The 14,733-nt window shown below is 40.7% G+C and overlaps 1 protein-coding gene across 3 annotated transcripts in view; it reads left to right on the top strand.

The window, feature by feature from the left end:
* The window catches only part of LOC128700633 (S-phase kinase-associated protein 1), a 134,624-nt gene that overhangs the window by 43,758 nt on the left and 76,133 nt on the right, over positions 1 to 14,733 (top strand). For 2 of the 3 annotated variants that reach the window (XM_070097070.1, XM_070097071.1), the window contains exons 2-3: positions 10,573 to 10,675; positions 11,548 to 11,723. In XM_070097070.1, the coding sequence (XP_069953171.1) occupies positions 10,573 to 10,675; positions 11,548 to 11,723 (279 nt within the window). Of the gene's footprint in view, positions 1 to 10,572; positions 10,711 to 11,547; positions 11,724 to 14,733 lie in introns of those variants that run through there. The other variant, XM_070097072.1, reaches the window with a different exon arrangement.

Genomic DNA, 14,733 nt, shown 5'->3' with positions numbered 1-14,733 from the left:
GTCCTGGCCCTAAGCAAAACAAAGCTGAAGGGGGTAGGAGAGTTTCGGTGGGGGGAAATAAATGGGATTAAATCTGGAGTATCTGAGAGAGTTAGAGCAAAGGAAGGGGTAGCAGTAATGTTAAATGATCAGTTATGGAAGGAGAAAAGAGAATATGAATGTGTAAATTCAAGAATTATGTGGATTAAAGTAAAGGTTGGATGCGAGAAGTGGGTCATAATAAGCGTGTATGCACCTGGAGAAGAGAGGAATGCAGAGGAGAGAGAGAGATTTTGGGAGATGTTAAGTGAATGTATAGGAGCCTTTGAACCAAGTGAGAGAGTAATTGTGGTAGGGGACCTGAATGCTAAAGTAGGAGAAACTTTTAGAGAGGGTGTGGTAGGTAAGTTTGGGGTGCCAGGTGTAAATGATAATGGGAGCCCTTTGATTGAACTTTGTATAGAAAGGGGTTTAGTTATAGGTAATACATATTTTAAGAAAAAGAGGATAAATAAGTATACAAGATATGATGTAGGGCGAAATGACAGTAGTTTGTTGGATTATGTATTGGTAGATAAAAGACTGTTGAGTAGACTTCAGGATGTACATGTTTATAGAGGGGCCACAGATATATCAGATCACTTTCTAGTTGTAGCTACACTGAGAGTAAAAGGTAGATGGGATACAAGGAGAATAGAAGCATCAGGGAAGAGAGAGGTGAAGGTTTATAAACTAAAAGAGGAGGCAGTTAGGGTAAGATATAAACAGCTATTGGAGGATAGATGGGCTAATGAGAGCATAGGCAATGGGGTCGAAGAGGTATGGGGTAGGTTTAAAAATGTAGTGTTAGAGTGTTCAGCAGAAGTTTGTGGTTACAGGAAAGTGGGTGCAGGAGGGAAGAGGAGCGATTGGTGGAATGATGATGTAAAGAGAATAGTAAGGGAGAAAAAGTTAGCATATGAGAAGTTTTTACAAAGTAGAAGTGATGCAAGGAGGGAAGAGTATATGGAGAAAAAGAGAGAGGTTAAGAGAGTGGTGAAGCAATGTAAAAAGAGAGCAAATGAGAGAGTGGGGGAGATGTTATCAACAAATTTTGTTGAAAATAAGAAAAAGTTTTGGAGTGAGATTAACAAGTTAAGAAAGCCTAGAGAACAAATGGATTTGTCAGTTAAAAATAGGAGAGGAGAGTTATTAAATGGAGAGTTAGAGGTATTGGGAAGATGGAGGGAATATTTTGAGGAATTGTTAAATGTTGATGAAGATAGGGAAGCTGTGATTTCGTGTACGTATAGGACAAGGAGGAATAACATCTTGTAGGAGTGAGGAAGAGCCAGTTGTGAGTGTGGGGGAAGTTCGTGAGGCAGTAGGTAAAATGAAAGGGGGTAAGGCAGCCGGGATTGATGGGATAAAGATAGAAATGTTAAAAGCAGGTGGGGATATAGTTTTGGAGTGGTTGGTGCAATTATTTAATAAATGTATGGAAGAGGGTAAGGTACCTAGGTATTGGCAGAGAGCATGCATAGTTCCTTTGTATAAAGGCAAAGGGGATAAAAGAGAGTGCAAAAATTATAGGGGGATAAGTCTGTTGAGTATACCTGGTAAAGTGTATGGTAGAGTTATAATTGAAAGAATTAAGAGTAAGACGGAGAATAGGATAGCAGATGAATAAGGAGGCTTTAGGAAAGGTAGGGGGTGTGTGGACCAGGTGTTTACAGTGAAACATATAAGTGAACAGTATTTAGATAAGGCTAAAGAGGTCTTTGTGGCATTTATGGATTTGGAAAAGGCGTATGACAGGGTGGATAGGGGGGCAATGTGGCAGATGTTGCAAGTGTATGGTGTAGGAGGTAGGTTACTGAAAGCAGTGAAGAGTTTTTACGAGGATAGTGAGGCTCAAGTTAGAGTATGTAGGAAAGAGGGAATTTTTTTCCCAGTAAAAGTAGGCCTTAGACAAGGATGTGTGATGTCACCGTGGTTGATTAATATATTTATAGATGGGGTTGTAAGAGAAGTAAATGCGAGGGTCTTGGCAAGAGGCGTGGAGTTAAAAGATAAAGAATCACACACAAAGTGGGAGTTGTCACAGCTGCTCTTTGCTGATGACACTGTGCTCTTGGGAGATTCTGAAGAGAAGTTGCAGAGATTGGTGGATGAATTTGGTAGGGTGTGCAAAAGAAGAAAATTAAAGGTGAATACAGGAAAGAGTAAGGTTATGAGGATAACAAAAAGATTAGGTGATGAAAGATTGGATATCAGATTGGAGGGAGAGAGTATGGAGGAGGTGAACGTATTCAGATATTTGGGAGTGGACGTGTCAGCGGATGGGTCTATGAAAGATGAGGTGAATCATAGAATTGATGAGGGAAAAAGAGTGAGTGGTGCACTTAGGAGTCTGTGGAGACAAAGAACTTTGTCCTTGGAGGCAAAGAGGGGAATGTATGAGAGTATAATTTTACCAACGCTCTTATATGGGTGTGAAGCGTGGGTGATGAATGTTGCAGCGAGGAGAAGGCTGGAGGCAGTGGAGATGTCATGTCTGAGGGCAATGTGTGGTGTGAATATAATGCAGAGAATTCATAGTTTGGAAGTTAGGAGGAGGTGCGGGATTACCAAAACTGTTGTCCAGAGGGCTGAGGAAGGGTTGTTGAGGTGGTTCGGACATGTAGAGAGAATGGAGCGAAACAGAATGACTTCAAGAGTGTATCAGTCTGTAGTGGAAGGAAGGCGGGGTAGGGGTCGGCCTAGGAAAGGTTGGAGGGAGGGGGTAAAGGAGGTTTTGTGTGCGAGGGGCTTGGACTTCCAGCAGGCATGCGTGAGCATGTTTGATAGGAGTGAATGGAGACAAATGGTTTTTAATACTTTACATGCTGTTGGAGTGTGAGCAAAGTAACATTTATGAAGGGATTCAGGGAAACCGGCAGGCCGGACTTGAGTCCTGGAGATGGGAAGTACAGTGCCTGCACTCTGAAGGAGGGGTGTTTATGTTGCAGTTTAAAAACTGTAGTGTAAAGCACCCTTCTGGCAAGACAGTGATGGAGTGACTGATGGTGAAAGTTTTTTTTTTTTTCGGGCCACCCTGCCTTGGTGGGAATCGGCCAGTGTGATAATAAAAAAAAAAATAATTTTTCAGCTGCTTTTTGGTCCGAACTGGCAGCCTCACCATGCCTTATCACACTCTGTATGCCAGTACGCTTCTTAAATCTCTCAAACCAGCCTTTGCTGGCCTTAAATTCACTCTCATCACCACTAGTTGCAGGCAATTTCTTTACCAAATCGTCATGCAACTGCCTAGCCTTTTCACAAATAATCGACGTCATAAGTCTATCTCCTGCTAATTGTTTCTTGTTTATCCACACCATTTTTGAGTACTGGTGATCTCATTTTTGTCAGCATATTTACCCCGTTTGCAACAATAGCTTCCTTGATTTCCTTTTTCTTGGCTATGATGGAAGATATGGTTGTACGGGATTTGTTATACATCCTGGCCAGTTCGCCCACACGTACGCCACTTTAATATTGTTCAATGATGTTTTTCTTAAATTCAATCGTATTTCTCACCTTCTTTACCAAAGGCTTGGCACTAGGAGCTTTCTTTGGTGCCATGGTAGCTTATTTAGCACTTGCAAGCACTAATATGAATGGAATACAGTGGACCCTCGACCAACGATATTAATTCGTTCCTGAGAGCTCATTGTTAGTTGAAATTATCGTTAGTCGTGTTAATTTTCCCCATAAGAAATAATGGAAATCAAATTAATCCGTTCCTGACACCCCAAAGTATTGAAAAAAAAAAAATTTTACCACATGAAATATAAATTTTAATACACACAAACTGAAGAAGACATGTACAATTACATGACACTTACCTTTATTGAAGATCTGGTGATGATTGATGGGATGGGAGGAGGGGAGAGTGTGGATGGTGTTAGTGTTTAGAAGGGGAATCCCCTTCCATTAGAACTTGAGGTGTCAAGTCCTTTTCCGGGGTTACTTCCTTTCTTCTTTTAATGCCACTAGGACCAGCTTGAGAGTCACTGGACCTCTGTCGCACAACATATCTGTCCACAGAGCTCTGTACCTCCCGTTCCTTTAAGATTTGTCTAAAATGGGCCATAACATTTTCATTGTAATAGTCACCAGCATGGCTTGCAATAGCTGTGTTAGGGTGATTTTCATCCATAAAGGTTTGCAGTTCAACCCACTTTGCACACATTTCCTTAATCTTTGAAGTAGGCACAATGGATTCCACAACTGGCATAGGCGTCTCAGGGTTAGCCCCAAACCCTTCAAAATCTTTCTTAATTTCCATGCTAATTCTCACCCTTTTTATCACAGGGTTGGCACTAGAAGCTTTCTTGAGGCCCATGGTGACTTATTTTGCAGGTGCAATCACCAAAAACGCTGTGATAATATGAAATGTTCCGATTGTATGTTTGGATGCGACCGCGGTGGCTGGCTTGTAAACACTGGCACCCACGGGAAAAGTGAGGCGCGCTCAGCGTTGGTCGAGTTTCTTAGCGCTAGTCGAGGCAAAATATTTGCGTTAAAATGTATTGCTAGTCGGATTTAATGTTACAGTGGACCCCCGCATACCGGACGCCTTGCATAACGGACAATCCGCATACCGGACGCTTTGATCGCTAAAATTTTGCCTCGCATACCGCCCAAAAACCCGCTCAGCGCCCTTCGTCCGAGACGCGTCCAATGTGCGGCCTGAGCCAGCCTCATATGTTCCGCCGGTGGCATTGTTTACCAGCCAGCCTCCGCGGTAACATTCAAGCATACAATCGGAATATTTCGTATTATTACAGTGTTTTCGGTGCTTTATCTGGAAAATAAGTGACCATGGGCCCCAAGAAAGCTTCTAGTTCCAACCCTACAGCAATAAGGGTTAGAATTCCAATAGAGATGAAGAAAGAGATCATTGATAAGTATGAAAGTGGAGTGCGTATCACCGACCTGGTCAGGTTGTACAAGAAACCCAAATCAACCATCTCTACTATTGTGGGCAACAGAAAGGCAATCAAGGAAGCTGTTCTTGCCAAAGGTTTAACTGTGTTTTCGAAACAGAGATCGCAAGTGATGGAAGATGTTGAGAGACTCTTATTGGTGTGGATAAATGAAAAACAGCTAGCAGGAGATAGCGTTTCTCAAGCGATCATAAGCGAAAAGGCTAGGAAGTTGCATGAGGATTTAATTAAAAAAAGGCCTGCAACTAGTGATGATGTGAGTGAATTTAAGGCCAGCAAAGGTTGGTTTGAGAGATTTAAGAAGCGTAGTGGCATACATAGTGTGATAAGGCATGGTGAGGCTGCCAGTTCGGACCACAAAGCGGCTGAAAAATATGTGCAGGAATTCAAGGAGTGCATAGAAACTGAAGGACTGAAACCTGAACAAGTGTTTAATTGTGATGAAACAGGCCTGTTTTGGAAGAAAATGCCAAGCAGGACCTACATTACTCAGGAGGAAAAGGCACTCCCAGGACATAAGCCTATGAAAGACAGGCTTACTTTGTTGATGTGTTCCAATGCTACTGGTGATTGCAAAGTGAAGCCTTTATTAGTGTATCACTCTGAAACTCCCAGACCGTTCAGGCAAAAGAATGTCCTCAAGGAAAATTTGTGTGTGCTGTGGAGGGCAAACAGTAAGGCATGGGTCACTAGGGACTTTTTCTATGACTGGTTACACCATGCATTTGCCCCCAATGTGAAAGATTACCTAACTGAAAAGAAATTAGAACTTAAGTGCCTCCTGGTGTTAGACAATGCCCCTGGTCATCCTACAGACGTGGCAGAGCGACTTTATGGGGACATGAAATTCATTAAGGTGAAGTTTTTACCTCCTAATACCACTCCTCTCCTGCAGCCCATGGACCAGCAGGTTATTGCAAACTTCAAAAAACTGTACACAAAAGCTCTGTTTGAAAGGTGCTTTGTAGTGACCTCAGAAACTCAACTGACTCTAAGAGACTTTTGGAGAGATCACTTTAATATCCTCAATTGTATAAACCTTATAGGTAAGGCTTGGGAGGGAGTGACTAAGAAGACCTTGAACTCTGCTTGGAAGAAACTGTGGCCAGAATGTGTAGACAAAAGGGATTTTGAAGGGTTTGAGGCTAACCCTGAGAGGAGTATGCCAGTTGAGGAATCAATTGTGGCATTGGGGAAGTCCTTGGGGTTGGAGGTTAGTGGGGAGGATGTGGAAGAGTTGGTGGAGGACGACAATGAAGAACTAACCACTGATGAGCTGATAGATCAACTTCAAGAGCAAGAGGCCAGACCTGAGGAAACTGGTTCAAAGGAGGGGAGAGAGAAATTGAAGGAATTGCCTACTACAAAGATTAAGGAAATGTGTGCAAAATGGCTTGAAGTGCAAACCTTTTTTGATGAAAATCACCCTCACACAGCTATTGCAAGCTGTGTTGGCAACCTGTACACTGACAATGTTGTGAAACACTTTAGGGAAGTCATAAAGGAACGAGAGGTACAGGCCACTATGGACAGATATGTTGTGCGAAAGAAGTCCAGTGACTCTGAAGCTGGTCCTAGTGGCATTAAAAGAAGAAGGGAAGTAACCCCAGAAAAGGACTCGACACCTCAAGTCTTAATGGAAGGGGATTCCCCTTCTAAACACTAACACTCTCTCTCCCCTCCTCCCATCCCATCAATCATCACCAGATCTTCAATAAAAGTAAGTGTCATGTAATTGTGCATGCCTTTTTCAGTTTGTGTGTATTAAAATTAACATTTCATGTGGTAAAATTTTTTTTTTTCATACTTTTGGGTGTCTTGCACGGATTAATTTGATTTCCATTATTTCTTATGGGGAAAATTCATTCGCATACCGAACATTTCGCATAACAGCCAGCCCTCTTGCACGGATTAAGGTCGCTATGCGGGGGTCCACTGTATATGATGCCATCGTTGGTTGAGGGTCCACTGTATTATGAAATATTTCTTATGAACACATGGGGGGACGTCGCTCACTGGTAAACAATGGCACACTGGCTGGAAAGGGAGGCTGAGGCGCTCAGATCCGTGAGTACGTGTCCAGGATGAAAGACGATTAGCGAGTTAACGGACCATTTGTGAGCCAATGTTTAGACGAAATAACGTGACGATTTCCGAAATGGACGACTTTCAGGCTGGACGATTATTGAGGGACCACTATATTTAGGTATGCATACTGGTCAGAAAGCCTCTCGTAAGTCCGAGTCGTCGGTAAATGAGTATGTCATTAATTGAGGAGAGGCTGTATTTGATAGTGTAAACATGTTATCAGTCTATTATTGTATTTGAAAGTGAAAAAAGGCCGTTACACTTCAGCAATTTTCACTGTACAGTAGTAGCCTGGAAATTAACCTGCTTCATAAGTGGGGCCCTCCTGTATTAGAATTTAGCCTTGATGATGCATAGGGTGTGAATACATATAAGAGCATTATGAGGGGAAGGAAGAACACTGTAACATCTTATGGCTACATGCAACTTATGGCTGGTAATATGCAGTAAATGTGGGTTAGTGGGCATTTGTTAATGTCCAGCAGTTGATCGATTAAGCGGAGTACATTCACATAAATGAAATGTCAAGTATAACAAAATTTTCAGTAAATCAGATACCCCTCCCCCTTGTTAAGTCAGTTTCATAAGACCTTTACTGTACAGTAGTACAGTACAGTGGACCCCCGCCTTAAGATATTAATTCGTTCCTGAGAGCTCATCGTAAGCCGAAATTATCGTAAGGAGAAATAATTTTCCCCATAAGAAATAATGGAAATCAAATTAATCCGTTCCTGACACTCCAAAGTATGAAAAAAAAAATTTTACCACATGAAATATTAATTTTAATACACACAAACTGAAGAAGACATGCACAATTACTACTCTACTAAGAATAGAATACATGACACTTACCTTTATTGAAGATCTGGTGATGATTGATGGGATGGGAAGAGGGGAGAGTGTGGAAGTTATTGTTTAGAAGGGGAATCCCCTTCCATTAAGGCTTGAGGTATCAAGTCCTTTTCCGGGGTTACTTCCCTTCTTCTTTTATGCCACTAGGCCCAGCTTGAGAGTCACTGGACCTTTGTCGCACAACAAATCTGTCCATAGAGGTCTGTACCTCCCGCAAAGGTTTGCAGTTCAACCCACTTTGCACCCATTTCCTTAATCTTTGAAGCAGGCAACTTCCTCAGTTTCTCTCTCCTCTCCTCTGAAGCAGTTTCCTCAGGTCTGGCCTCTTGCTGTTGAAGATGATCTTGCAGCTCATCAGTGGTTAGTTCTTCATTGTCCTCCTCCACCAACTCTTCCACATCCTCCCCACTAACCTCCAACCCCATGGACTTTCCCAATGCCACAACAGATTCCACAACTGGCATAGGCTCCTGAGGGTTAGCCCCAAACCCTTCAAAATCCCTTTCTTCTACACATTGTGGCCATAGTTTCTTCCAAGCAGAGTTCAAGGTCCTCTTAGTCACTCCCTCCCAAGCCTTACCTATAAGGTTTACACAACTGAGGATGCTAAAGTGATCTTTCCAAAACTCTCTTAGTCAGTCGAGTGTCACTTCAAAGCACTTTTGAAACATAGCTTTTGTGTAGAGTTTTTTGAAATATGAAATGACCTGCTGGTCCATGGGCTGCAGGAGAGGAGTGGTATTAGGAGGCAAAAACTTGACCTTATTGAAGCTCATGTCCCTAGAAAGTTGCTCTACCAAGTCTGAAGTATGACCAGGATCATTGTCTAATACCAGAAGGCACTTAAGTTCCAGTTTCTTTTCCATTAGGTAATTTTTCACAGTGGGGGCAAATGCATGGTGTAAACAGTCATAGAAAAAGTCCCTAGTGACCCATGCCTTACTATTTGCCCTCCACATCACACACAAATTAGCCTTGACAACATTGTTTTGCCTGAACACTCTGGGAGTTTCAGAGTGATACGCCAATAAAGGCTTCACTTTGCAATCACCACTAGCATTAGCACACATCAGAAGAGTAAGCCTGTCTTTCATAGGCTTATGTCCTGGGAGTGCCTTTTCCTCCTGAGTAATGTAGGTCCTGCTTGGCATTTTCTTCCAAAACAGGCCTGTTTTGTCACAATTAAACACTTGTTCAGGTTGCAATTCTTCACTGCCTATGTAATCCTTGAATTCGTTCACATATTTTTCAGCCACTTTTTGGTCCGAACTGGCAGCCTCACCATGCCTTATCACACTATGTATGCCACTACGATTCTTAAATCTCTCAAACCAACCTTTGCTGGCCTTAAATTCACTCACATCACCACTAGTTGCAGACATTTTTCAAATTAAATCCTCATGCAACTTTTTAGCATTTTCACATATGATCGCTTGAGAGATGCTATCTCCTGCTATCTGTTTTTTGTTTATCCACACCAATAACAGTCTCTCAACATCATCTATCGCTTGCGATCTCTGTTTCTAAAACAAACTTGCACCTTTTGCAAGAACAGCTTCCTTGACTGCCATTTTGTTGGCCACGATAGTAGCGATGATTGATTGGGGTTTGGTATACAACCTGGCCAGCTCCGAGACACGCACTCCACTTTCGTACGTACTTAGCAATTATCTCTTTCTTCATTTCCATAGTAATTTTCACCCTTTTTCCTGCAGGGTTGGCACTAGAAGCTTTCTTGGGGCCCATGGTGACTTATTTTGCAGCTTTTTTTTTTTTTTTTCAACAAGTCGGCCGTCTCCCACCGAGGCAGGGTGACCCAAAAAAAGAAAGAAAATCCCCAAAAAGAAAATACTTTCATCATCATTCAACACTCTCACCACACTCACACATAATCACTGTTTTTGCAGAGGTGCTCAGAATACAACAGTTTAGAAGCATATACGTATAAAGATACACAACATATCCCTCCAAACTGCCAATATCCCAAACCCCTCCTTTAAAGTGCAAGCATTGTACTTCCCATTTCCAGGACTCAAGTCCGACTATATGAAAATAACCGGTTTCCCTGAATCCCTTCACTAAATATTACCCTGCTCACACTCCAACAGATCGTCAGGTCCCAAGTACCATTCGTCTCCATTCACTCCTATCCAACACGCTCACGCAGGCTTGCTGGAAGTCCAAGCCCCTCGCCCACAAAACCTCCTTTTGCAGCTACAATCACTAAAAACACTGTGATAATATGAAATGTACCGAATGCATGCGTGGATGCGACCGCACTGGCTGGCTTGTAAACACTGGCACGCACTGGGCAGCTGAGGCCATGCGTGGGACGGGTCCTGGATGAATCGCATGAGGCGAGGCAAAATTTTTGCAATAAAATGTATCGTATGGCGGATTTAACGTACCGCGATGCCATTGTAAGGCGGGGGTCCACTGTATTTTAAAAGTTGATAGTAATATTTCTGTATAGGTTCTCCTTGAAGAGATGCTTTGATGCTGGTGAATTAGAGCTATCCTTCGTTTCCTTGGGACATAGCTAATTGACTCTTCCTTAGACATTACATAATCCTTGTGGGTTTAGATCTTCTCCAAGATTATAAAAATGTGTGCATATTATAAGGTATCTGCCACAATATTTTGTTTTCATATTGAGGAATTAATTTATTTTGTTTTATTTCAGATGCCCAGCATTAAGCTTCAGAGCAGTGATGGCGACACCTTCGAGGTGGACGTAGAAATTGCTAAACAAAGTGTCACCATAAAAACAATGTTGGAAGACTTGGGTAAGTACACTGTTGAACAATGCTGGAAGACTTGGGTAAGTACACTGTTGAACGGTGTTGGAAGACTTTGGTAAATATACTGTTGAACAATGTTGGAAGAACATTTTTTTGCACTTAAGGATGAAATATATTTTGGAAAACAGTAAACTGCATTACTGTCATTGAGTAAAAGAAGATACAGTGTGTGTTGTAATATTAGTAACCTGCCCTCCTAGAGTTTATAACAAATTTCTTGATGCTCTGCATGTTTAGGTTAGGCTTGGTTAACCCTTAAACGGCCCAAACGTATATGTATGTTCTCTCATGTAGCGCCCCAAATTTTTTGAGGAAAAAAAATTTTTTTTTTTTTTAATAGGAAAAAAGAGCATATGGTACCCAGGCATCCCAATTATTTTAATATGGCGCACAGTGAGTGCGCACACCCATTCTCTCATGTCTAGGCGACTCGGGCTTATTGTGGCAATGTTGAATGAATGACAAAGAAAACGTATATATACGTTTGGGGCGCTACACGAGAGAACGTATATATACGTTTGGGCCATTTAAGGGTTAAGTTCGATAGTCGTTTATAAGAAGAAATTTAGCGTTTATAATTTATAATCATGTCATTAGTGAATAAAGGCAGTTGAAATCTTTGTAGCATGAGCACTAAGACAGAGGCCAACAAAGCGCATGTTAAAACTTTACTGTCAGATATCACATTTTCATTTAAATATCACAATCACACACTTAAAGTTGTTAGCCAAAGTGATGTACACTAATAATGTTTATGAGGATTGGCTAATGTTGGATTATAAGAGAACAAGACTTAAAGAAGAGTGAGTGTAGTAACCATGACTTGTGTTGTGTTTTACACATTCTTGGTGTGGCAGGGATGGACGAGGATGAAGAGGAAGTGGTGCCTCTCCCAAACGTCAATGCAGCTATTCTGAAGAAGGTAATTCAGTGGTGCACCTACCACAAAGATGACCCACCTCTTCCTGATGATGATGATAATAAGGAAAAACGCACAGATGATATCTCCTCTTGGGATGCAGATTTTTTGAAGGTATGGATAATTTTGTAAGCAGTCCTATAAACCACAAATTAAAAAAACAGCAAAAATTAGCCCTTTTACCGAGTGATGTACTAGAACATGGGGGACCAAGTAGTGTCTGATGTTTATTAACCCTTTGAAGGTCCAGACCCCTGATCTGAAATATGTCTACAGGGTCCAAAATTAAAAAAAATCTTATGAAGTGATTGACTATTTCTAAAAGTAATAACACCAAAGGAATGAAATTTGATGGAAAACTTATGAAATTACACTTTCACAAAGTTAGCAGTCTCTGTGATATTTACGCACCAGTAATTTCATCCACTTAGGGTCCTATTTTAGGCCAATTTCATCATTCCAGTCTACCAACTCTTAGCTATCTTGCTTATATACCTTGCAGTAGACCAAACTCTTAGCAGTTTCACTAGTATACCTTCCATTCTACTGATTGAGCACAAGAAGCTGCCCATTTAACTATTTCAGCTATTCAATAAAGTGATCAGAAATAGGTAATTTGGCCTATTTCACACAAAATAAAAAAGTCAATTTAAAAATAGGGTCCAGAATAAACAATTTAGACATTCATAGCACTAAAACAACGTTTCCTCTATTCATTACAGTAGTTACATCCCCAAGCTTCTCCTATATTACAATTGTTCTCCTTTTTGAATTTTTACTCAAAAAAATAAAAGATTTACCGCTATGCAGACTACTGCATTATTGTAATAATTGTATAAATAATGTAAGCACATTCATGAACACTCATCAGATGGGCCATTTGAAAATGTATTGAACGAGGATGTGATTTGTGTCCTCTACCTCTAGAACATTGGCAAAAATCAAATATTTCCATTACTTTGAGCTCAGTTTCAAGCTACTTCCTGCCCTGAAACAAACAAAAATTCATCTCTATTTCTGTAATATATCTTCCATTCTATCAAAGAAACCGAGAATAAATAAAAAATGCACCGCAAAGTTGCTATTTTAAACCATACACGCGGTTATTTTTATTCACTATTTAGGACACGATTTTTTTTAATGTGGTGCACACTCACCCATAGACCCATTCTCTCTTATCTGGGTCAAAATTTACTGCACATAGCTTACCTGAGTGAACTGAACTCATCACATAGTTCCACAGCACAGACCCTTACTTCAAAATCATAGTACAGTGGTACCTTAACTTACGAGTTTAATTCATTCTGTGACCGAGCTCATAACTCAATTTGCTCGTATATCAAATCAGTTTTCCTCGTTGAAATTAACTGAAATGTCATTAACCCTTTCAGGGTTTTGGCCGTACTAGTACGGCTTACGCACCAGGGTCCATGACGTGCTAGTACTCATAAGTTCTAGCGCCTTCAGATCTTGTGAGAGAAAGCTGGTAGGCTTACATATGAAAGAATGGGTCTATGTGGTCAGTGTGCGCAGTATAAAAAAAATCCTGCAGCACACAGTGCGTAATGAGAAAAAAAAAAAAAACTTCGATCGTGTTTTTGGATTAAAACAGCGTCTTTGCACTATATTTTCGTATGGTATTTATTGTTGTATTCTAGTTTTTCTGGTCTCATTGTATAGAATGGAAGACATATTACAGAAATTGAGATGATTTTGACTGGTTTTACAATGAAAAGTACCTTGAAAATGAGCTCAAAGTAGCAGAATTGTTCGATTTTTACCAAAGTTCAAAAGTAAACAAATCATGCCATGCGTCCAATACACGTCAACTGGTGAGTCTAATATTCTTTCACAAGTGCCCTGATATTATTTATACCATTTCTACACTAATGCAGTAGTCTGCATAACAGTAAATCTTCTATTTTTTGTGAGAATAAAAATTCAAAATGGAAAGCAAAAGAATGTAAGAGGGGCCTGGGGACGTGACTAATGAACAGAGGAAATGTTATTTTAGTGCCAGGAATGTCTTTCTTGTTTATTCTGAGCCCTATTTGGAAACTGGCATCTTTTGTAATTTGTGTGAAATTGGCAAAATTGCTAAATTCTGACCACTGTATTGGATAGTTGAAATCGGTAAATTAGTGGTTTCTTGTACTCATTCGATAGAAAAAAATAGAGTTCTAGCAGAATAGTTATGATTTTTGTCGACTAGTACATTGGAATTGGCCGAAAATAGGGCTCAAAGTGGGCAAAATCGCCGATGCCTAAACATCGTCGAGACCGCTAACTTTGCGAGAGCATAATTCCGTAAGTTTTCCATCAAATTTCATACTTTTGGTGTCATTGTGATCAGGAAAAGATTCTCTATCTTTTCATAAGATTTTTTTTTTTTTTTTTTTTTTTTTTTTAAATTTGGGAGACTCTGAGAACAAGTCTCTGAGAGGGCCTGTGGACCCTGAAAGGGTTAATCCATTCCAGCTCCCAAAAAAAAACCCAGTTTTTTTGTTACGGGTTTTTAAATAAAAATGTACAGTGGACCCCCGGCTAACGATATTTTTTCATTCCAGAAGTATGTTCAGGTGCCAGTACTGAACGAATTTGTTCCCATAAGGAATATTGTGAAGTAGATTAGTCCATTTCAGACCCCCAAACATACACGTACAAACGCACTTACACAAATACAGTGGACCCCCGCATAGCGACCTTAATCCGTGCAAGAGGGCTGGCTGTTATGCGAAATGTTCGGTATGCGAATGAATTTTCCCCATAAGAAATAATGGAAATCAAATTAATCCGTGCAAGACACCCAAAAGTATGAAAAAAAAAATTTTTACCACATGAAATGTTAATTTTAATACACACAAACTGAAAAAGGCATGCACAATTACATGACACTTACTTTTATTGAAGATCTGGTGATGATTGATGGGATGGGAGGAGGGGAGAGAGAGTGTTAGTGTTTAGAAGGGGAATCCCCTTCCATTAAGACTTGAGGTGTCGAGTCCTTTTCTGGGGTTACTTCCCTTCTTCTTTTAATGCCACTAGGACCAGCTTCAGAGTCACTGGACTTCTTTCGCACAACATATCTGTCCATAGTGGCCTGTACCTCTCGTTCCTTTATGAC

This window comes from Cherax quadricarinatus, chromosome 56, assembly GCF_038502225.1.
Source record: "Cherax quadricarinatus isolate ZL_2023a chromosome 56, ASM3850222v1, whole genome shotgun sequence".
Lineage (NCBI taxonomy): Eukaryota > Metazoa > Arthropoda > Malacostraca > Decapoda > Parastacidae > Cherax > Cherax quadricarinatus.
Note: the sequence above shows the minus strand (reverse complement) of the source record. Positions and strands in the feature narration are given on the sequence as shown.